At 45.8% G+C, this 24,008-nt stretch overlaps 1 protein-coding gene across 1 annotated transcript in view; it reads left to right on the top strand.

Moving 5' to 3' along the window:
* The first annotated feature begins 7,996 nt into the window (after nucleotides 1-7,996).
* COLEC12 (collectin subfamily member 12) overlaps nucleotides 7,997-24,008 on the top strand; it is a 179,948-nt gene continuing 163,936 nt past the window's right edge. The window contains exons 1-2 of the mRNA XM_043443901.1: nucleotides 7,997-8,151; nucleotides 22,875-22,925. Coding sequence (XP_043299836.1) covers nucleotides 8,145-8,151; nucleotides 22,875-22,925 — 58 coding nt within the window. The 5' untranslated portion in view covers nucleotides 7,997-8,144. The remainder of the gene's footprint in view (nucleotides 8,152-22,874; nucleotides 22,926-24,008) is intronic.

Raw genomic sequence — 24,008 nt, 5'->3', positions numbered from 1 at the left:
TTAGTCTCTTTATGGGGTCATAACATTTAAGTGGACTTGCTTAAGAGCAGCAACGCTTCCTCTGACAAACAAGGTCTACTCTTTGTCAAGCATGGAAAAGAATGTGAAGTGACTCAGATGACCAAGCTGCGGAAGCCAACGTCCTTCTCAAAAATCCAGTTCATCCTCCTGCCATCCTCAAAGGCTTGACTCAGAGCATGGGTATCATCCATTGACAGCTAATCTAAGGGGTGTGCCGTGCATCTTGCTTTTCCTACTCTGCAGTTCTCTTCATTGTTAATCCCTTTTCCACTTATTCAGTCTTTCACTGAATGTTAATTGCTAAACGCTGTTGTTCCAAAGATGAATAAGACAGGGTCCTTCTCTTGAGAAGCTCGTAGTCTGCTGCAATGATTCTGAGTTTAGTGAGCGTGAAAACCAGTCAAGGAGTGGCAGAGAACAGAAGCAACCAAGCCAGCTTCTCTCTGAAAGAGTCGGAGTTGGAGGCCTGAGCTGAAGCCCAACCTTCTGCAGTTTATGAAAAAGAGGTCGCAGTTGGATCAGGGTGGAGTTGAGAGGATGTGACTTGTGAAATTGCAGGAAAGGGAGAAGCTTTAAGATGACACTCATATTCTAGCTTAGACAACCAGGCTGTGGGTCATAGGGAATATAGGAAGGCATGTGCCTTTGAAGAGGTGATTTGGTTTTAGAAAAACTGAGCTGGGATGCCTGTAGGATATGCAGAAAGAACAAGTAAGAAGGTAGGCAGGTGGAAAGATTAAAACTTTTCATTTTACAGTGAGAATACTTAAGCCTCAAGATGTGGTTTTCCCTGCGACGTCCCCGAGTCTCCAAGCTAAGGCTCGGGGGTTATATTCCTGTTTCACTCAGTCTTTTACCTTTTCACTGAAATTAAAAAGAGACCCCCCAAATCAGTCTCAAGAGCCATCAGTGATCTTGCAGTGAATTAGAAAAAAATTTCAGACTGACTCTGGAAGAGTTCAGTAGAAATGTCTAACAGGAGAGAGATATGGGTGTCCTCAGCATATAGGTGAATGAAACATATCAATCTCTCCCCTGACATATCTGAGTTAATAAAACTAACTCCTGTGAGCAGAAGTGCCTTGATTACTTTTTCTGTTTTGTTTTTTGGGCACACCAGCTGGAGATCTTAGTAGTCCAACCAGGGATTGAACACTCTAGCACCTGCCGTTTAAACGTTAAAGCATAGCGCCCAGAGAGGAGTGTGGATCGAATCCAGAGAGACAAGCATGGGTCCAGCCACAGAGATCCTTGTAAGCTGAGTTTGAGAACTTGGACGTTGGTTGGCCTGAGAACAATGTCAAATCAACGAACTGGAATTTGAAGTAGGAGAGTGACGAGATCAGGCTTGCATTTTAGAAGTGTTTAGGCTGTGCTGGTGTAGGTAGATTCAAGGCAGCGAGAGTGGAGTCAGTGAGACCAGGTAGAAGGAGTGAGATCAAATGTTTAAGTAGATTAGTTTTGGAGGTGGGCGAGGAGATGGTAAAGGTGTTTGTCCTTAGTTGCTCAGTCCTGTCCGACTCTTTTCGACCCCACGGACTGTAGCCCACCAGGCTCCTCTTTCCATGGGATTCAATTCTCCAGGCAAGAATACTGGAGTGGGTTGCCATTTCCTCCTCCAGTAGGCCACTAGGGAAGAGGAATATGGGGAGAATGAAAACAAGTAATTCTTTCTTCAAAATCATCTGAAATAATCATGGAGTCCTCTTGGCTCCAGCTTGAGACTCTTCTGGTGGAAGGGGTGTGAGATTCAGATTTAGCTCTTATCTTCATATGTTTAAGTAGATAAATTTTGGAGGTGGGAGAGGAGATAGTAAAGGTGTTTAGCAAACATTAGATGTGTATGGAGAGGGAAGTTGAAAGCACTGGCATCTGATAAGGCGGGTGGTGAGAGGGCAACACTTGGAGGGTGATCACAGAATTCCAGACGGGCTCTTGTGTTCTCCACCTGGGGAATTTGGGCCATAAAGAAAGCTGAGCACCAAAGAATGGATGCTTTTGAACTGTGGTGCTGGAGAAGACTTTTGAGAGTCCCTTGGACTGCAAGGAGATCCAACCAGTCCATCCTAAAGGAAATCAGCCCTGAATATTCATTGGAAGGACTGATGCTGAAGCAGAAACTCCAATACTTTGGCCATTTGCTGCAAAGAACTGACTCATTGGAAAAGACCCTGATGCTGGGAAAGATTGAAGGCAGGAGGAGAAGGGGACAACAGAGGATGAGATGGTTGGATGGCATCACTGACTCAAGGGACACAAGTTTGAGTAAACTCCGGGAGTTGGTGATGGACAGGGAGGCCTGGCATGCTTCCGTCTGTGGGGTTGCAAAGAGTCGGACACGACTGAGCATCTGAACTGAACTGAACTGAACCTGGGGAAAGCAGGGGAGACAGAGAGAAGCGGACTTTGTGAGATATATTTTGAAGGAAGAAGCAGTGCTTGGTAAGGATGAAAAGTTAAGGGAAAGGGAGGGGGCAAGAGTAATGGCTTTTTAATCAGTAAAAAGACAATACTAATTTACATTCTCTTGAACAGTGCAAAAGAGTTCCCTTTTCCCCATACCCTCTCCAGCATTTATTGCTTGTAGATTTTTTGATGATGGCCATTCTGATCAGTGTGAGGTGATATCTCATGGTAGTTTTGATTTGCATTTCTCTAGTAATGATGGTGGGAAGGAGGTTCAGGAAGGAGGAGACATACGTATAACTATGGCTGAAAAAAATAAACAAGTGAAAACAAAAAGGCCACACTAGCACAGGGCTGGGGTGAGGATGAAGTGGGATGATTCCTGTTCTATGGTAACAGGTCATGTGACCGCAGGACAGGGCTGCTACTGCGGGAGCATGGAGGCTTGAGTTCGAGCATCAGCCCTGCAGCCCACTTCCGCTGAGGAGTGCAAGGTGCCTTCACCAATGTCCTTTCTTACCACAACATCCTTCTCTTCTGGGTTTATCTCTTCTCTCTTGAGCCCCTCCTCAACTCCTCCCAGAGCTCTTGAACAGAGAAATCTTGGTCAGTGGATGATCTGCATGTGACCACAACGCTCAGCCCCTGTATCCTCCAGAGTGGGGCTCAGAGGAGGTGCCAGGCTGGGGACCCACCTTTGGGACCCACCTTCAGTGGCCCAATCAGCTCTTGATAATGAAGGTGGCGGGGCTGGAGGCAAGAGGCCATCCTGTAGGAGTGTTTCTTAGAACTGTCCTCTAAAGAGTTGCTGAGCTTGCTTCTCATCAGCAGGTCTGTGAGTCCAGTCCACTGTAGCTAACAGGTTTTGGGTTTGTTTTTTTTTCCCCAGCCTCATAATTCTTCTGTTAGGATGTGTGTGTTGTGACTGTGTGTGCGTGGTAAGATACACATAATATGTGTGTACTTACTCACTCATTCTTGTCCAACTTTTTGCGACCCCATCGATGGTAGCTTGCCCATGTGATTCTCCAGACAAGAATACTGGAGTGGGTAACCATTCCCTTCTCCAGGGGATCTTCCCAACCCAGAGATGGAACTTGGCTCTCCTGCATTGCTGGCAGATTCTTTACAGTCTGAGCCACCAGGAAATCCAAACATAATATAAACCTTACCATTCTAACCCTTTCTAGGTGTTCAGTTCAGTGGCATCCACGTTATTGCACAACCATCACTACCATCCATCTCCAGAACGGTTAACATCTTCAAAGCTGAAATTCTTTCCCCGCTAAACAGTTACTCCCCATTCCCTCCCACCAGCTCCTTCTGGAAACCACCATTCTACCATCTGTCTCCATGATTCTACTTCTCTGGGTACCTCATATAGGTGGAATCATACAGTATTTGTCCTTTTGTGACTAGCTTATTTCACTTAGCATAATGCCCTCAAGGGCTTCCCTGGTAGCTCAGACAGTAAAGAATCCCTGCAATGTGGGAGGCCTGAGTTCGATCCCTGGGTTGGGAAGATCCCCTACAGGAGGGCATGGCAACCCACTCCAGTATTCTCGCCTGGAGAATCCACATGGATAGAGGAACCTGGCAGGCTACAGTCCATGGAGTCACAAAGAGTTGGACACGACTGATCAATCAAGCACGAATGCCCTCAAGGTTTATCCATATGTCAGAATTTCCCTCCTTTTGGGGACTTCCCTGTTGGTCCAGTGGCTAAGACTCCACCGTCCCAATGCAGGGGGCCTAGGTTCAATCCCTGGTCAGGGAACTAAGATTTCATGCACCACAACTAAAGATTCTGCATGCCAAATAAAGACACGGTGCAGCCAAATAAATAAATATTTTAAAAAAAGAATTTCCTTCCTTTTTAAATCTGTAAAATATTTCATTGTCCTTTTATATAGTTCATGAGGTTCTCACAGCAAGTTTACTGGGGTGGTTTGCCATTCCCTCCTCCAGCAGATCACATTTTGTCAGAACTCTCTGCTATGACCTGTCTTGGGTGACCCTACACAGCATGGCTCATAGCTTCATCGAATTACGCAAGCTCCTTCACCATGACAAGGCAGTGATCTGTGTCGGAGAAGACTCCTGAGAGTCCCTTGGACAGCAAGGAGATCAAACCATTCAATCTTAAGGGACATTCACACTGAATACTCGTCAGAAGGACTGATGCCGAAACTGAAATTTCAGTATTTTGGTCATCTGATGCGAACAACTGACTCATTGGAAAAGTCCCTGACGCTGGGAAAGATTGAGGGCAGAAGGAGAAGAGGGTGTCATAGGATGAGATGGCTGGATGGCATCACTGATGCAATGGACATGAACTTGGGCAAACTTCAGGAGATGTTGAGGGACAGGGAGGCCTGGCGTGCTGTAGTCCATGGGGTCACAAAGAGTTGGACATAACTGGGCAATTGAACAACAACAACAAAATTCCATTGCTAGCATGTGTCACATTTATTTTATCTGTTCATCCTTTGATGGACACTTTTGTTGCTTCTACATTGTGGCTGTTGTGAATAAGGAACACAGGTGTACAAATATATCCGAGTCACTGCTTTCAACACTTTTGGGCATCTATCCAGTTATTGCTGGATCATATGGTAATTCCATGTTTAATTTTTTTGAGAAACCACCATGCCATTTTCCACAGTGGCTGTATCACTTTATACTCCTACCACCAATGCACAAGGGTTCTAATTTCTCCACATCTTTGCCAATCCTTGTTTTCTGTATTTTGAAAATTTTTAATTTTTTATAATAGTCATCCTAGCCTCTTGAGAAATCTGTATGCAGGTCAGGAAGAACTGGACATGGAACAACAGACTGGTTCCAAATAGGAAAAGGAGTACATCAAGACTATATATTGTCACCCTGCTTATTTAACTTATATGCAGAGTACATCAGGGGAAACGCTGGGCTGGATGAAGCACAAGCTGGAATCAAGATTGCCGGGAGAACCTCAGATATGCATATGACACCACCCTTATGGCAGAAAGCAAAGAAGAACTAAAGAGCCTCTTGATGAAAGCAAAAGAGGAGAGTGAAAAAGTTGGCTTAAAGCTCAACATTCAGAAAACTAAGATCATGGCATCTGGTCCTATCACTTCATGGCAAATAGATGGGGAAACAGTGGGAACAGTGGCAGACTTCATTTTTTTTAGGCTCCAAAATCACTGCAGATGGTGACTGCAGCCATGAAATTAAAAGATGCTTACTCCTTGGAAGAAAAGTTATGACCAACCTACATAGCACATTAAAAAGCAGAGACATTACTTTGCCAACAAAGGTCCGTCTAGTCAAGGCTATGGTTTTTCCAGTGGTCATGTATAAATGTGAGAGTTGGACTATAAAGAAAGCTGAGTGCCGAAGAATTGGTGCTTTTGAACTGTGGTGTTGGAGAAGACTCTTAAGAGTCCTTGGACTGCAAGGAGATCCAACCAGTCCATCCTAAAGATTAGTCCTGGGTGTTATTGGAAGGACTGATGTTGAAGCTGAAACTCCAATACTTTGGACACCTCATGCGAAGAACTGACTCATTGGAAAAGACCCTGATGCTGGGAAAGATTGAAGGCAGGAGGAGAAGAGGATGACAGAGGATGAGATGGCTGGATGGTATCACCGACTTAATGGACATGAGTTTGAGTAAACTCCAGGAGTTGGTGATGACCAGGGAGGCCTGGCTTGCTGCAGTCCATATGGTAGCAAAGAGTTGGACATGACTGAGCAACTGAACTGAACTCACTATAGTTTCAGTTTGCATTTCTGTAATGATTAGTGATTGTTGAGCATCATTACATATGCTTATTAGCCATTTGTATATCATCTTTGGAGAAACAGCTACTTGAGTTCTTTGCCCATTTTTTAATTGGTTGTTTGTTTTCTGGTTGTTGATTCATTGGAGTTCTTTACATATTCTGGATACTAACCCCTTATCAGATACACGGTTGACAAGCATTTTCTCCCATTCTCTGGGTTGCCTTTACACTCTGTAGATAGTGTCTTTGATGCACAAAAATTTCAATTTTGATGAAATCCAATTTATCTATTTCTTCTTTTCTTGACTGTGGTTTTGGTATTGTAGCTATAATTTAGGTTTTTTAAAGGATTTTTTTTTTCATTTCAAATATTGTGGCCAAAAAGAAACTATGATTCAAAGAAAGTGATGGGCTTATTCCATCTGATCATTAGTTATTAATAGTAAGCTCTGGGCTGAGAATCCATATTCTTGGCTCTTCAGGGACTCTCATTGGAAGTAAAAACAAGGCAGGTACCTTGGTGAGAGCTGAAGCAAATCTCTAAATTAATCTTCAGTTACCCTATAGTTGCATCGACCCCAAATGTGAAAAATAAATCTCCAGTTTTTGTCTTTCTCTTTGTCAGTCACGTGCGAGTTTTCCTCTAAAGTTCAAAATAGAAAGCTTCTGGAATGGAGAGTCTGTGAAATATTTTAGAATGTGTTCATTTCTGGGCACTGCCTTTTACTAGAGCAGAGTTCCCTGTTTAGAATGAATCAATCCGCGGCTTACACCGTGTTATCAAGTCCTCAGTTGAGGAAGTCTGCGAAGCTGCAACCACTGCCTGGCCAGAACTGCCTTGCTTTTGGTGTGCTAGCAAGGGAACGAGTCATCTTTCATTTCATCGTGCTTGAAGACAGTTCCTCTGCTCCCATCCCCGCCGCCCAGCCCCCTCCAACTCCACTCACCACTTAGTTTACGCAGTAAAGTAATAAAGCAATGGGTCTGCTTTGGAGGGTTTCTAAAAGGAAAGATAAACACAGTGGGGCAACTTGATGGGCCACAATGAAAGGAACTCATTATGAAGCCACTCAACAGCTCAGCCTCCCTTCCTAGTAAAACCGGAGTCAACCTGATCATTTCAGGGGCGGTGGGTGGAAGGGGGGCTTCTCCAACCACGGGGAGTGTGGTGGGTTTTTCAGTCTCTCTCTTCTTGAAGGTCTAAGAGTTGTAATCCTGCTCCGAGCTCTGCAGAGAGAGCATCTAATGGTGACTTCGAACTTAGCGTCAGTTCTCCCCAGGTGACAGTGAGCACCGACCCTTGGGCCCCTTCGGGGAATCAATGAGCGGACTTAGAAACTTTGGGCCTCCGGGGCGTTCTCGCCCCCTGTCCGATCCTCTAACGCTCCGCGCCCAGAGCCCTTTGGGGAAGGGACAAGCAAGCCACGCCGTCCCCGTGACGCCGCTGCTCTCAGACCGCTCGCCCCACACTCTGGGGAGCCTGAGGTTTAAAAACCAGCCCAGCGGCAGCACGTTCTCTGCACCCCGAGGCTGAGCACTTGATCACCCCGGGAGCCGCTTTCCTCGGTCTTCGTCCCGCTTCCAAGCCAACGCGAAAAAGAGGGAACACGGGGAGCGCGGGCGGGGAAGCGGCCTGGCCCGGGACTGGGGCCGGCCCGCGGGCGGGGCGGGCGCGGGAAGGCGCAAGGGGGGCGTGGGCGCGGCGGCCCGCGCGCCCCGGCGGCCGGGCCAGGGGGAGGGGCGCTGGCGGCGGCGGCGCCTCCCGCCCGGGGTGAGCGGCGCGCGAGGCGGCCCCGCGGCTCAGAGCGCCGAGCGGGGAGGCAGGGCTGGAGCGCAGACGGCCGACGCGCGGCGCGGCTGCCATGGGCGCGCACTGACCCGCTGCTCAGCGTGGACTTCCTCGGCGGCGCGGAGCTCACCGGCTGGCGGTGCGTCTCCTCGGTCACCATGAAAGGTAGGGCGGGCTTCGGGGCGCGCGGGAGGGGGCGAGATGCAGAGTTTCTCTGCGCGGAGACCCGAGAGAGACCTGGTACTGGGTTTGGTGCGCGCAACCTGGGGGTCGCTCCCGGGGCTCGGGAGTCGGATACCGCCGGAGATCTCGGGGGTGGTCATTTGAAGCCGGCAAGTACTGCCCTCCCCACCGGGTCTCAACAAAGTAGTTTGAAGCCCCAAGTCGTTGTTTACGGATTCCAGTTCCCAACTTTTTAATTGAAAAAATGCTCCCAGGAGAGTGGAGGCATCATCACTCCCCACCCTCGGCCCCCCTAGTTCGTTCTGCGCCCTGGCGCACGCCCCACTCTCTCCAAGGTCCCTCTCCCTCCCCGCCGTTGCCTCTTCCCCGTCTGAGAAGTCGACGGGTGTTTTCTCCCGGACTCGGGGATGTTCTCGGTGCGCCCTCCCCACATCTGGCAATGATTAGGTGCCCGCGGAGTTCAGTTGGCTCGGGAAGTGCGTTTGGCATCTTTCTCCATCAGCCCCACTGGCTGGAAAATCACCGCCCTGGGTTTCGCGTCCCTTCCATGTGCCCGCCTGCGGAGCTGTGCCCACGTGTGTACAGGGGCGACACAGTCCCCCGGGCGGTGTCCCCTGGGCGGGTTTAGGGAAGTGCCAGATGCTATCGCACCTTTTAGCGGAATCGCGAGGAGAAGCGCTTCGCAGGGAAGCCGTCTGTTGAGTAGAAAACGAAGATCTGTCAACAGAATCTCTCTGTATGTGAGATAATCACATAGGAGGTATCTGAGGGAATCGTTTGGAGATGGGCCGGCGTGGTGTTTACACAAGACTGGAATCCTGGCTTTGTGCTAGGATAACACGTCTCGGTCCCCGCACGGGCCGGACCCGAGTGAGGGGGCTCGGTTCGAGATGCCATCTAACCGCTAGGACCGAGCTTCCAGCAGTCCGAGTACGCGCGAGGCGACCACTTTGACTTGCAAGCGTTGCTGATCCAGGCGCGCGCCTCGGGAGCCCCACAGACTTGGAAAGTAACTTTTGGCTCTAGGTTTCTCTCTGCAAGGCAGATCACGCTGAACAGTTTGGAGCGATAATGTCCTACCAATTAGCTCTCCTTCCAGGGGAGTTCTGTGTCCTTCTCTGGAGACCCTGGGAAGGAAGGGGACAAAACGCCAGGTGGAAAGGGTCCCGCCCCCCGGGCCAGAGACACAAAAGACAGGATACAACGCAAGAGACACAAAAGACAGGATTTCAAAACGCAGCGTGTGTGTGCGTTCCCTCTCTCTCCATCTCAGTTTCTCTTCTCTCATTTACATTCTAGCAAAGGGGCACTTTCCTTAGCCAGCACTGATTACGGGATCTTCCCAGAATGGCAAGCGTTCACGCGGCTAAACTTTGCTCTGGCGCTCAGTCCCCGTCATTTTAGCCAGAAGTTAATCTTCTCATTGCTGGTCACTGAGGCTAGGAGGTTTTGAACTTTTGGAAAGATAAGCCAGCTCCTCATTTCATCAGCTCCCATGTGGCTTCCTAAACCCTGAAAATCTCCTTATGCTTTTGACTGGGTCGATGACTGTTACTGCAGTTTGGGTATTGTTTTCAATGTTAATTCAAATCTGTAATGGAATACATACCTACAGGTTATATGTATATATGCTGTGTGCTAAGTCACTTCAGTTGTTGTGTCCAACTCTTTGCAACCTCATGGACTGTGGCCCACCAGGCTTCTCTGCCCATCGGATTCTCCAGGCAAAAGTACTGGAGTGAGGAACCATTCCCTTCTCCAGGGAATCTTCCCGTCCCAGGGATCGAACTGAGTGAGTCTCCTCTGTTATAGGCTGATTCTTTACAATCAGTCACCAGGGAAATATATATATATAATTTACACTACATTCTAGACCAGCTAGCACACTGCTGGGAGAAGGCTCATTGCTTATCCTCTGTGGTCTGAGCACTGCCTCAACACCCCACTTACCTTCTGTCCCAATAGGTGAAGGGGACTGAGGAGCTGAATTCCTGGGGAGGCTAGTCACTTTGAAGGCCTCTTTTAAAATGAAATGTTCTGTGAGAGGCTTGCTTACCAACAATTGCCATAGGATTTGTGTTTGTCTGGTGTATGAGGGGGGAAGGGAGCAGACTGTAATGTTTTTTCAGTACCTACTAAGTGCACCAGTATGCTCCACCCTCTACAAGCACTTTATCAGGGAACCCTCTCAAACACCCTATAACGTAGGCGTTTTAACTCCTACACCATAGATATGGAAACAGTCCAGAAGAAATAGAAACCAGCAACAAGGAGGGTAGTAGGCATCTAAAGACAAGCTTTGCCAGGTTCCCTTTGAGTCTTGGAGAGACCTAGGACACCAGATAGAACCCCTGGACTGGAAGAAAAGTGATTCTCAGATGATTAAGTAGCCAAGGAACTCGAAGCTGGTGCAGCAGCCAGGAATGGATGGAGCCAAGAAATCAGACACAAGCCTGAAGCCAAGCAGAGTGTGTTTTTAGCCAAAAAAGAAAGCTGCCTTTACCAAGTAGAATTATTTGGACAATTTGTCATAGGTAACCAACGCAGTTTTCCTTGGGTTCGTAATTATGTCATAAAGCAATGAACTCATTATGTTTAAGCCAATGTATCATTAGTATTTGATTTCTCTAAGTGATAGAAGTCTGTGACAGACCTTGCAAATGCTTAAAATTGAAGTGTTAACCCAAAACATTCTTTAGCCAAATAGAAAATTAGTGAACATCTTAGAAACTACAGAAGTTTATTTGTCAAGGCAAAAATTCAGCTACTATGCAAGTCAGACGCCTTTTTGAGGCACTTATTTGACTTCTAATTCTGATTTTTAAACTTGGGATATAGCCTTTGTAAAAACCCAGGCCTTTGGAGTCTAATTCCAAGGCTTCAGTGAGCCACAGCACCACCTATCTGTTGCGTTTAGCAACTATCTGTCTCTCTTAATATTTCTTCCTTCTCTGGAGTCCGAAGTAAAAAAATAATGACATCATTATACATTTTCCAGAAGAAAATTACTTGCCCTGTTGCTGTAATACTTTAAGTGTTCCACAGTGATTAAAACATGAAGTTGGTTTAATTTATTTCTAATTACATTTTCAATTAGCTGTACTGCACCATAAATTTCATGGTTTTTAATATTCACACTCTTTATGAAGGAATCTGACTCCTCTAGAGTTAGGTGTGCCATTAAGAAGTCACATTTCTAGTTCTGGAAGTTGGGAATATTGGTGAGTTTTAATGCAGTAGCACTTGTTACTTAAGAGACGGCCTGAAACAACCACCAGCATTGGTTCAAACCACTGTTCTAATTTAACGCAGGGAGGAGGTCAGTGCCATTAAAACATAGTGTCCAACTGCTTATGTGTGTGCTTTTGTGTGTAAACATTTCTGAAATGCTATCTGGCAATGATACTTTTAAAAGGTGCTAGTAAGCAGTGTATTTCTACTCCCTGTTTCTCAGACCGGCAGTCTCTTGGCTTTGCAGGTGTCTAAGATGTCTTGTCCTTAACTGGGATAAGCAAACACACGTGTAGGTTCTGGCTGCTTTTAACATTGAAAGAATCATGTTTTCTGCAGGAAAATGGAAACAGTGAGGCCTTTTTCCTTCCGCTGACTGGGAACTGAGGCTTCTTTTCCTCTGGAAGACAAATTTGCAACCCAGTTACACTTTTGACTTTTCATTAGTTTGAAGATGCTTGACATTCCTAATCTGAGGTTTAATTATTGCTAAGTATATATCTTCCCAGTGGTCTCCTATGCAATTTTCCCAGATTGTTCCCATCCCCTGACCCCCACCCCCACCCCAACCATGTGGCTCATTCAGCAGTAATGGTGTGAATGAGAAAAGCTGGCAGATGATAACTTCTAAGCTACAGCATAATTCTAACTTTCTGAATTCATGCTTATTTTTACTGAAGCATTATTTCAAAACTGTTGATGCAGCTGCTGCCTAAAGTAAGTTAAATGGACTTCAAAGTGTTTGTTTTCACATGAGAAAATAGACATTTAAAATTTAGTGATAGAAAAATGTTATGCCTCGAGTGAACCCAGTATGTGAGTGATCTCTCAGGAGGAAGTCTGATTCATGTCTTCCCACTAAGGGAAAAAGTGGTTAGGTGCTGGGAGGGCTTTCCAGATGGCACTAGTGGTAAAGAACCTGTCTGCCAATGCAGAAGATATAAAAGACGCAGGTTCGATGCCTGGGTTGGGAAGATCCCCTGGAGAAGGGCGTGGCAATCCATTCCAGTTTTCTTGCCTGAGAATCCCATGGACAGAGGAGACTGGCGGGCTATAGTCCACAGGGTCACAAATAGTCGGACACAACTGAAGCAACTGAGCATGCACGCACAAGGAGCCCAGAATGGTGGCAGAGTGTAGCCTTTCTGCTTTTGAGGGGCAAATCAGAGTGAAAAGAATCAGGCAGTTGGGGGTCAGGGGACAGTGTTCTAGGTCACTTAGGTGATCATCTGTGAAAAGCGTCTACCCTTAATGCGAGTCAGCTCTAACCAGTCTGGTCCTGCCTTTCCGTCTTTTGTTCTTATGCCATTTTGAAGGCACAGGCTCTCTCAGATTCTAGAATTCCTGTCTATACCCTGGAGGCAGGGAACAGGGTTGTGAGTGGGACGATAAATGCCAGGGACTTATTAAAACATTTGTTAAGTCCCTACCGTGTGCCGCAGTCCATGGATGCTGAGTGAGCAGAATAGAAGAGGTCCCCTCCTGTCTGGCCTTAGACCTTAATAACGGGGCATCAAAGGTCTGAAGAAATTGCTGTGCTCCTCAGCCAATCACTGGAGAAACCTCTCTAGGCTGGAGTTCCTGCAGAGATAAGGCACATTCCAGGGTTGCTGCCCTTTGTAGAATTTATCTGCTGGGAGGTTTTCTTGTGACGGATTGAATGAGTGTGAATGGCTTGCTGAAGTCATTGACTCTGCTAACAGCCCCTGTGCTGTCTTGCTGACAGCTTTGCCCTCAGACAGTGTAGCATTGTCAGAATTGCTTTTCAGGAACAGACTTAACCACCAATGACCAGCAATAATAATGATGATGATGATAATAACAATAAACATCTTAACAAAGGATAGGAAGGTATTGACATTCCTCATAGAAACTTCACTCTTTACTACTGATAGCATGGTTTCTAATCACACCAGCCATCCAAAGCTTGGGGAAGGCAACTATTCAATCAAGCAGTAATTTGATTTCTATTTAAGTGAATGATGTTTGAAGGGCCCAAACCAAAATAGTACCCTGAACAGGTCCTGCTGATTGCTTAAGGGACCTTTGAAATTATATAGCAGTGAAAGCAGAAATGAGTAATCCCAAATTAAAATTCCAAAGAGAGTCCAGGAACTTTCTTAACCCTTGAATTTATCACAGTCCATCGATACTCTTAAAAATTATTAAGGAAAGATGTTTTTCAACATGGGAGAAGATTAAAAATTAATTAATTTATTGGAATTGGACATATTAAATATGACTTATGCTTCCTGAGTCATTTGGGATGAAAATTCTTTGTTTTGTGAAGTCATATGCATAAGAGGTTGGACATTTGACATTCTGCGTGCAAAAACTAACTTGTCATTGGTTTGTGAAAACATCTGCGCTTTTGAGGCCTAAGTCACTTAGTTATGACATAGAAATGTTTGGAAAGTAGCTGATATATGTATATATGACATTATTCAAAGGCAAAATATCCACATTTATATTCTAGATTTATAATCCAAAGTATTAATATATATTGATACTTTAAATATGCCTATCTCAAAAAATGTAATTACGCGTAGTGTTCCCAGGAGTGGAACCCGACAATTTCAGTGTGGTGAGGAGTGCGGGCTCTGAAACCAGAGGGCCTGGTGACCACATGCATCCTCATTAACCTCCTGCGCCCCTCAGTTTCCTCATCTGTCAAATGGGGGGATAATAATGACATATATTGGATGCCATTTTTTTCTGTTTTTTGAGGATTATATAGGTTAGTTTAGCTCAGTTGTTTAGAGTGGTGTCTTGCACTTAAGGAGAACTCAAGATATTTTAGATTTTGGAACACTATATAATTATGACTTGCTGCTTATTCCAGGCAGGAGCGTAATTACCAATTATGAACCATTTATGTTAAGTTAATCAAGTGATACAGGCTTCCTTGGTGGCTCAGCGGTAAAGAATCTGCCTGCCAATATCCAAGGGGATACCCAAAATATTTAGCAACCCGGGTGACACGCTATTGAGGCCATGGTTCTCACAAATGCCTGCATGAAAGCCACTCCCCTAGAGCAGTGGCCAGTGGAGGGTGGCTGTGGACTCCAGGGTGGGCACTGGGTATTTGGCCCCAGGGGTGCCCTTCTCCCCTCCTCCCCCTCTGGGCCAGTCATCATAGGTGGGTGGTGGGACACACAAGAACAACTTGCAGGAATGGTGCTTGCCAATTTTTTTGGAAGCAGTTAAAGATCTTGAGAGCCTGGGGGACCACGCTGTTCTGTTCTAGCGGTGATCATGCTACTAAAGAAGCCGGGGCTCCTGTCTCAGGGTGGAGACGGGACAGGGTGAACGGCAGCGCTGAGCCCAGCTTGGAGGATAAGTTTGCATTCAGCCTTGCCTCTGTCCACGGTCCTTCAACCTGGCTCCTCAAAGTGCCTGAACTTGTTCTGATCAACATGGCATTTGCCAGAAGCTACCCAGTGCAGCCATGAAGGCTGCGAGCCCAGATCTTCTGTGTGGTCTCTCCAGGGTGAACTCTGCGTGCCGGCTCTTTGGACCCGGGGACCTTTTTTGGTTGTCAGCATCTGTTGGACCGGTGGGCTTTTTTTTTTTTTTAGTCTACCTGACTGTTATCTTCCCTACACATTTCCTTGTTTTGTTTGCTTGATTTTTGTTCTTTCTTTTTTTGTTTATCAAAGTTAGAGATGCACATAGTTTAGAAAGTCAAAGAACATCCTATTTATTATGAAAAACAGCAATTTCCTGCCCAGCCCACTTCATTTCATCATTTTCCAGTCCCCAGAGGCAACCTCCTGAGAATATTTTTTGCATTTGATTTTGGCATCGGCTTTTCTTTCAGTTCTCTACCGATGCCTAGAAGACAGAATCCCCAAGCTCTGTCACTTCAATTAACAGCTGTTTATTCGCTCACGACTCTGCGATTTAGGCTGGTCTCTGCCTCCGGAGGTATTGATTGGGCTAGAGCATCCTGGGGAGGCTGGAAGGGCCAAGGGCGGGCTGGGCTCTCCCCTCCCCATCACAGTCTCTCGTTCCCCAGGGATCCCCTCTCACTAGGTCACCTCTGGTCCAGCAGGGTGCCCGGATATTTCCCAAGGCCGCCAGCTGCCTAGGGGGCGAGAACAGAAGCTAAAGAAGAGAGGTCTTGGAGAAGACCTAGGCCCCGAGGTCACCCTCTGCTACTTCTGGAAAATTCCATCGGCCACAGCGAGTCACAAGGTCCTCCCAAATTCAAGAGAGTGGACATGAACTTGTACATGGAGGGATGGAAACAGTTGTTGGCAGTTCTTAATGTGGACAAGCTCCTATAGCCCCATGTCCTTAAGTGACATGTTTATGGCAGTCTTCATTGTCATCGGGCTTCCCAGGCAGTAAAGAATCCTCCTGCAATGCAGGAGACATGGGTATGATCCCTGGGTTGGGAAGATCCCCTGGAGAAGGAAATGGCAACCCACTCCTGTATTCTTGCCTGGGAAATCCCATGGACAGAGGAGCCTGACGGGCTGCAGCCCACGGGGTCTCAAAGAGTCATTTTTATTATTTTAATTATTATTGCTATTATTTTGGTTTGGGGTGTTATATCTTGACTTCCCTTTATGGCAGATGAGGATTTAGTCCTCCTACCCTTCACCTCTGCCTGACTACTATACCTCCTGATGCCTCCCATCATCCCAGTATAGTTGTATCACAATGTGGACTAGATTGATATTTGGGGTTTGTATTAATAAGATGTGTGTCTGTGTGTGCTGAGTCACTTACAGTCATGCCTGACTCTTTGCAACCCTATTGACTGTAGCCTGTCAGGCTCCTCTGTCCATGGGATTCTCCAGGCAAGAATACTGGAGTGGGTTGCCATGCCCTCCTCCAGGGGCTCTTTCCAACCCAAGGATCAAACATGTGTCTCTTACGTCTCCTATGTCTCCTACATTGGCAAGTGAATTCTTTGCCACTAGTGCCATCTGAGTTTCTGTAATATGCCACAGATGTGCTAGCTGATAGCAGCTAGCACATGATACAGGTACAACATGATAAATGTCCCATTTTTAGTGGGCTTTCCATCTGCGGGAAGTCAGAACCAGAACAGGAATGTAAGACAGATGGAGATAATCGCCATCACACTGATACAGAGCGGGTGCAGGGCAAGGAGAGGTAAATTCTAACCACAGGGATATTGCACAACTTGGTCCACAGATTGATTGAAACATCTTAATATGTATGACTCTCAGTTCTCCAAGCCAACTAAACTAAACTTCACTTGAACTCATGGTACTCTGAAATCAGCGATGCTCAAAGAATGTCAGCAAGAATTCTGCTCAGTGTTCTCTGTCACGAAACCTCTGGCCAGCGTGGATCTGTGCCAATTACCAAGGAAAGTAAATAAAGTAAATAAAAATCATATTTTGAAATAGACAAGCAAAAGACATGTGGCCCATAGGTATCGCAGTAAAAATGCTGTAGTACATCCGTGTCAGCCAAGAAAGTACGTGCTTGTAGATATAAATCGTCAATTAAACACATTTTGTTATTTAGGATGTTAAGGTTTCTTCTTCCCTGCAGGCTAACTGCTGTCAGAAGCAGGGATTGAGTTCTGGCCATTGCAGAACTGAGAGGCCTTAAATCTTAACAAAATCCTTGCTCATGTCAGAGTGTAGCAATTGCATGACATAGATTATGTCAGAGACAGATTTTGAGAAGTGGCAGGTTGTAAAGGTGACTAGATCCTCGAGAGGCAATATCCTTATTTGAACCCATCACCTCTGCAGGCCCCTGAGACTGTAAAGAAAATCTGAGGGGCTTCCCTGGCCATCCAGAGGTTAAGACTCCAAGCTTCCAATGCAGGCGGTGAGGGTGTGATCCCTGGTTAGGGAACTAAGATCTCACATGCCACAGTTGTTGTTGTTGTTCAGTCCCTAAGTTGTGTCCGACTCTTCATGACCTCAGGGACTGCAGCCCGCCAGGCTTCCCTGTCCTCTGCTATCTTCCTGAGTTTGCTCAGATTCATGTGCACTGAGTCAGTGATGCCATCCAACCATCTCATCCTCTGCCGCCCCCTTCTCCTTTTGCCTTCAGTCTTTCCCAGCATCAGGGTCTTTTCCAATGTGTTGGCTCTTTGCATCAGGTGGCCGAAATATTGGAGCTTCAGCTTCGGTATCAGTCCTTCCAGTGAATATTCAGGGTTGATTTCCTTTAGGATTGACTAGTTTGATCTCTTTGCAGTCCAAGGGACTCTCAAGAATCTTCCCCGGCACCACAATTCGAAAGCCATCAATTCACATGTGGCGAGGCATGGCCTAAATAAATAAATAAATAAAGATGACTTTTCTAAAAGAAAAGAAAATCTGGGATGCACTTAGCCTGGGTCCACTGAGTGTGAGGAAAGGGTTTTGAGCACAAAATATAACCTTGCACATGAGATCAGGCTGTTTGTCTTCCTCAAACCCATCTGCCAGCTATGTGGGTCCTGTGGTAGCCTTTTGCCCTCTCAGATGCTCAGGCACTAGGGACAGCTGACCTTGCCTCCTCTCTTCTATGGCTTTTATAGTTCAATGTAGGCCATCCACACAGCCACAAGCCCTGGCAGCTCCTGCTTCTTCCTCTTTTCAATTCCCAAAATGAATCACTCCATCACCAGCCTAAATCATCTGTTTGCTAATGACACAGCTGGGGACTCTGGACAGGGCCTCTGCACCATCCCCACCTTAATGGAATGTCTATGAAGCATCACCTGCCCAATGCAACCCAGCTTTTAAGGATGTGAAAAGTCAACTCTTGAAAATACACCGAGTGAAACAAAGTTGAACCATTTCTGTCTCTTTTAGCACGTCCCAGAGCCTAATAGTTCCAAAACCACAATGAATTTTCAAGAAGGGATATGGTATACTGTGTTTCCCCCAAACTCTCTTTTTCCCTCCAAAGAACAAATGTTAAGAAAGGTTAAGATGCTTCTCCAAGATACCTTCCCTGATAATCCCAGTAATTTGTTCTCTAGGTACTTTGTACCCTGAGTATCTCAGATGATTTAGTACCTGTTTGTAGAGTTGAATGAGATAGAGATTTATATTCTTTTGGTAGCTGCTATGACACTTCCCAGGTGGCGCTAGTGGTAAAGAACCCTCCTGCCAATGCAGGAGACATGAGACGTGGGTTCGAGCTCTGGGGTGGGAAGATCCCCTGGAATAGGAAATGGCAACCCACTCCAGTGTTCTTGCCTGGAAAATCCCATGGACAGAGGAGCTTGGCGGACTACAGTTCATGGGGTCACAAAGAGTCAGACACGACTGAGTGACTGAGCACATAAGAATTTCTCATCCTTTACATTGCCATATGTAAAACAGATAACCAGTGGGAATTTGCTGAGTGATGCAGGGAGCTCAAACCTGGTGCTCTGTGACAACTTACAAGGGTGGGATGGGGTGGGAGGTGGGAAGGAGGTTCAGGAGGGAGGGGACATATGTATACCTATGGCTGATTCATGTTGATGTATGGCAGAAACCAACATGATATTGTAAAGCAATTATCCTCCAATTAAAAATTAAAAGAAATTTTTAAAAATTTTAATAAAAAAAAAAGTTTCTCATCCTCTTGGGATGCAGGTTAAGTCGAGCAACAGGACATCCTCTTTGAGTCCTATTAGGGGTCGCCCATAAGGCCTTTGTTTCCTTGAACTGCTAATGGATTGTAGTAGGTTAATTTGGAGGCAGCACTGAATTGCTTTAATAATAGAAGTCTGAGACATTTGAAGTTCCCAGGGAAATTTCAGGAAGGAGAGAGGAGTCAGGCAGACTAAAAATGCTGCATGGGAAAAAGACCAGAGAGGAAAAAGAAAACAAACAAACAAACTAATGGTAGGTCTGCTGAAAAGATGCTTTGGGGAGAACCCTAATTTTTAAGCTGTTTGCTACTGAAAGCACAGCACAAGCTGCTTTTTTGTCTCCACAGTGAGGTTGTCACTGGTGGATCCTTGACCCACAACCTATGCATGTGAGTGGATTCTTGTGTGGTCACGGCTCCATAGCAGAGGTGCTGGAGCTGGCAGGGGAAACTGATGCCTGGGTGGCGTTGTTACCTATACTAATGTCCCATCAGCTCCACTGGTCTATAAGCACCTATTTAGTGACTGAGTGAATAAGTGCGTGGATTTCTAAGCTGAAGCAGCAGGTAATGGTTTCTCTCTCGCTCTCTTTTTTTTCTGTGCCACATGGCATGTGCGATCTTAGTTCCCTGATGAGGGTTGGCACCTCTGCCGCCTGCATTGGAAGTGTGGAGTCTTGACCTTTGGACCTCCAGGGAAGTCTCCCAAGGGTTTCCCTTTAGAAACCAGATCAGACCTTACAGATATCAATGAGAGAATTACTTAGGAAAGTGGGCACAGGCTAGGGGCTTCATATGTCTTTGGTGAACTAACCAATCACCAAGTCAGTGAGAAAAAGGTGCTCTTCTTTTGGTTGTAAGCACATTCTTCCATCTAGAAAGAATGAAAGCTTTAATCCTTGACAAAAGAAGATGACTTGAATTATGAAACCCAGGATTTCTAGATTCCAAGCAAGTCTCTTCCTTGTTCACTAAATAAGGAAACATGGTAAAACACAGAGATCTCTGACTTCTCCATGGTCTTAGGAATAGTTCTTCTCTTACATTTTTCATAACAGTGTTTTCATAACACTTCATGACAGACTAGTGTGCTGATGATCAGCATGTTGTGTGGGATCTCTCACACGCCTTGGTTTTTCCACAGCATTTCAAGGTTCAGTTATAACTAGGTCCTGCGTCCCATTGTGGGCTGAAAAAGATAATCACAGGGGCTTTATTTCCCTGCTATGTTTCTATTTTCTTTGAAAGCCTATCAGCTTCTTGAGGGAAGGGACCACGTCTCGCTCATTTCTGCAGCCCCACTGCCTGGCAGTCTCCGGGCCGTAGTGAGTGCTGAGTCAGCACTTTTGAACTGGACTGTATGTGGGTGGAGGGAAGCTGATTGCTGGAGCAGTGGTGGAGACCAACTCAAGAATAATTGGTTACACAATAGCCAAGACACGGAAGCAACCTAAATGTCCACCAACAGAAGAATGGATAAAGAAGATGTGGTGTGTATATATATATATATATATATGTATATAGGAATATCACACAGCCATTAAAAAGAATGAAATAATGCCATCTGCAACAACATAGATGTACCTAGAGAGTGTCATATTGAGTGAAGTAAGTCAGACAGAAAAGGGAAAATGTCATATGTCATCTCTTATGTGTAGAATTTAAAAAGAAATTATACAAATGAACTTAACTTACAAAACCGAAATGGTTTCACAGACTTAGAGAACAAACATGTTTACCATGGGGAAGGATGGGGGGATGGGATAGTCAGGGGATCTGGGCATTGACATGTACACTCTGCTAAACGGATAACCAATAAAGACCTACTTTATAGCACAAGGAGCTCTGCTCAGTGTTATATGGCAACCTGGAAGGGAGGGGAGTTTGGGAGAGAATGGATACATGTATATATATGGCTGAGTCCCTTCCCTTTTCACTTGAAACTATCACAACTTTGTTTGTTAATTGGCTATACCCCAACACAAAATAAAAAATTTTTTTAAAAGAAAGAGAAGAAAAAGAAGTATCCTTTAGTGACTTTCCTCGTGGTCCCATGATTAAGACTTCACCTTCCTTTGCAGGGGATGTGGGTTTGATCCCTGATTGGGGAGTTAAGATCCCACATGTCTTGGGACCAAAATACCAAAACATAAAATAGAAGCAGTATCATGGCAAGTTCAATAAAGACTTTAAAAAATTGGAGTATTTTTATCCTATTGTTCATTGCAGCACTATTGACAATAGCTAGAACATGGAAGCAACCTAGATGTCCATTGACAGATGAATGGATAAAGAAGCTGTGGTACATATATACAATGGAATATTACTCAGCCATAAAAAGGAACGCATTTGAGTCAGTTCTGATGAGGTGGGTGGACCTAGAACCTATTATACAGAGTGAAGTGAGTCAGAAAGAGAAAGATAAATATCGTATTCTAATGCATGTATACGGAATCTAGAAAAATGGTACTGAATAATTTATTCATAGGGCAGCAGTTGAGAAACAGAAATAGAGAATGGACTTATGGACTTGGGAAGAGGGCAGGAGAGGGTGAGATGTATGGAAAGAGTAACATGGAAACTTACATTACCATATGTAAAGTAGCTCAGCGATGGGAATTTGCTGTCTGGCTCAGGAAACTCAAACAGGGGCTCTGTATCAACCTAGAGGAGTGGGATGGGGAGGGAGGTGGGAGGGAGGTTCAGGAGGGCGGGGATATGTGTATTCCTGTGGCTGATTCATGTTGAGGTTTGACAAAAAACAACAAAGTTCTGTGAAGCAATTATCCTTCAATAAAAAAATTTTAAAAAATTGGAGTTTTTTTTTAAGTATCCTGTAATCAGGTACACCCATACCTGACAGAAGTGTGAAATGAGAAGTTCATTATCAGTGTGATAAGGAATTGCATCATGACCACCTGAGGAGGAGTATTTAGGCCTCTGGTAGAAAGCGTGGCTGATATAATATCACCCTTGTTTCCACAGTGGCCCCACCTTTAGGAATCCCCACAGCAAGGAAATCCATTTACTGCAAAACCATACATCAGTCCCAGTTATCCATTGGAAGGAGAGTGGGGAAAGATTTGGCTATCCTTGCAGGAGTTATGCTGGGCTCCTGAGATGCCACAGTTGGTAGAAGAGGTGACCCAACAGCCTGGCATCTGCGGAGGAAGGCCCTAGGCTCAGTTATATGATGATAACTTGACCCTTTTGTCAGTTGATTATTCAGTCATTTATTCACCAAAATCTATTCAGCCTGTGCTGTGACAGGGTTTTTCCGGGTAGCTCAAATGGTAAGGAATCTGCCTGCAATGTGGGAGACCTTAGTTCGATCATTGGGTCGGGAAGATCCCCTAGAGAAGGGAGTGGCAACCCACTGCAGTATTCTCATCTGGAGAATTCCAGGGACAGAGGAGCCTGGTGGGCTACAGTCCAAGGGGTCGCAAAGAGTTGGACATGACTGAGTGACTAACACTTCTGTGACAGGCACCATTCTAGATACATGAAATTCATTCATGAAGTCAGTAAAAAAATTTCTGCTGGTGGGATGTGTGTTAACACACATGTACACATAAATGAGAATGACATCGGAGAGTAATATTAAAGTAGGATGATTTGACACAGAATGGCTGAGTGGTGGTCCAGAAAGGCATCTCACAGGCACCATACCTCCGCTGAGACCTCAATTAGGAGGAGGTGCCTAAGGAGCCGGAGGAAGAGCATTCCAGGCTGAGGGAGCAGCCAGTGCAGGGACCCTTTGGTCTTTCTCCTGGTGTGCTCCTGGAGTGAGGAGCAGGGTAGACGAGGGGAGGGTGGAGCAGGTGGAAACGGAAGGAGTTGAGTCCAGCACTTCCGGTCTTACCAGGGTTAACGCTCTGTCTTCTCTTCCCGGTCTCCCCCCGCAGACGATTTTGCAGAGGAGGAGGAGGTACATTCCTTCGGTTACAAGCGGTTTGGTAAGTTCCAACAAAGCTCTGTTCCTTCTCTGTGCTCCATCTGGGAAATGGTAATGTGACTGTGGCCGGACCTTTGATGCACAAGAACATGTGTGGCTCTAAGGCCCAGTTCTGGTTGCATGTTGAGTTTCTGTATTAACAAGTAGGTGATTTGTCACGAAATCGGAGGGTCGTGGGACAGTAGTTGCACCCAGGCGTGGTTGGGGAAGGGATGGGATGCTTAGGGGGCTCGCCGAATACAAACCAGATGGCCTACCAGGCACAACATGGTGGGGAAGGTCAATCTGTGACAAGACAGGCATTTCTCTATTTTGAGATTTAGGAGACATCTTTTCCCTTTTTCCTCAAGGCCCATGCTCTTAACTTAGTCATTGTTAAGGGAGAAGTGAGAGGAAGAATTTTTCCAGGAACCCATCTAGACACCAGTGCTCCGTGGTAGGCTGAACAAAAATACCCTCATTCTAATTCCTGGAACTTGAATGTTGCCTTCTGTGGCAGAAAGCATTTTGCAGATGTGATTAAGTCAAGAGATTGAGAAGGGGATGTTATTTTGTATTATCTGGGTGGGCTCTAAATGTAGTCATAGGTAACCTTGTAAAAGGGAGGGAGAGGAAGATTTGACTGTGGAGAGAAGATGGGATGATGGGAACAGAGAGTGGTGTGATGAGCACTGCAGATGGATGAAGGGGCCACAAGCCAAGGGATGCAGGTGGCCACTAGATGCTAAAAAAGGCAAGGAAATAGATTTTCTGTTTCGAGAACTTTGGTGGGAGTGCAGCCCCGCCAACATCTTGACTTTGGCTGACTGAAGCTCATTTGAGACTTCTGGCCTCTCAAACTAGAAGAGAAGACATCAGTGTTGTTTTAAGCCACCAGGTTTGCGGTGATCTGTCACGGCAGCCACAGGAAACACATGCTAGCTCCTGTGTTCCTCGGCTGCTGTTCACGGATGGTCTTCTGTCTTTGACCACGCTTCCCGGGTTCTGCAGTTTGGCATCGAACTGCCAATGAAAACATGACAGAAGTTCCAAAGACAGTTCAAAGGAACTGAGGTTTTTCTGTCCAGCGTGTTTCTATGCCTTG

Source organism: Cervus canadensis, chromosome 23 (assembly GCF_019320065.1).
Source record: "Cervus canadensis isolate Bull #8, Minnesota chromosome 23, ASM1932006v1, whole genome shotgun sequence".
Taxonomy (NCBI): Eukaryota; Metazoa; Chordata; class Mammalia; order Artiodactyla; family Cervidae; genus Cervus; species Cervus canadensis.
The sequence above is the reverse complement of the archived record's forward strand: the minus strand, read 5'-3'. Positions and strand labels throughout refer to the sequence as shown.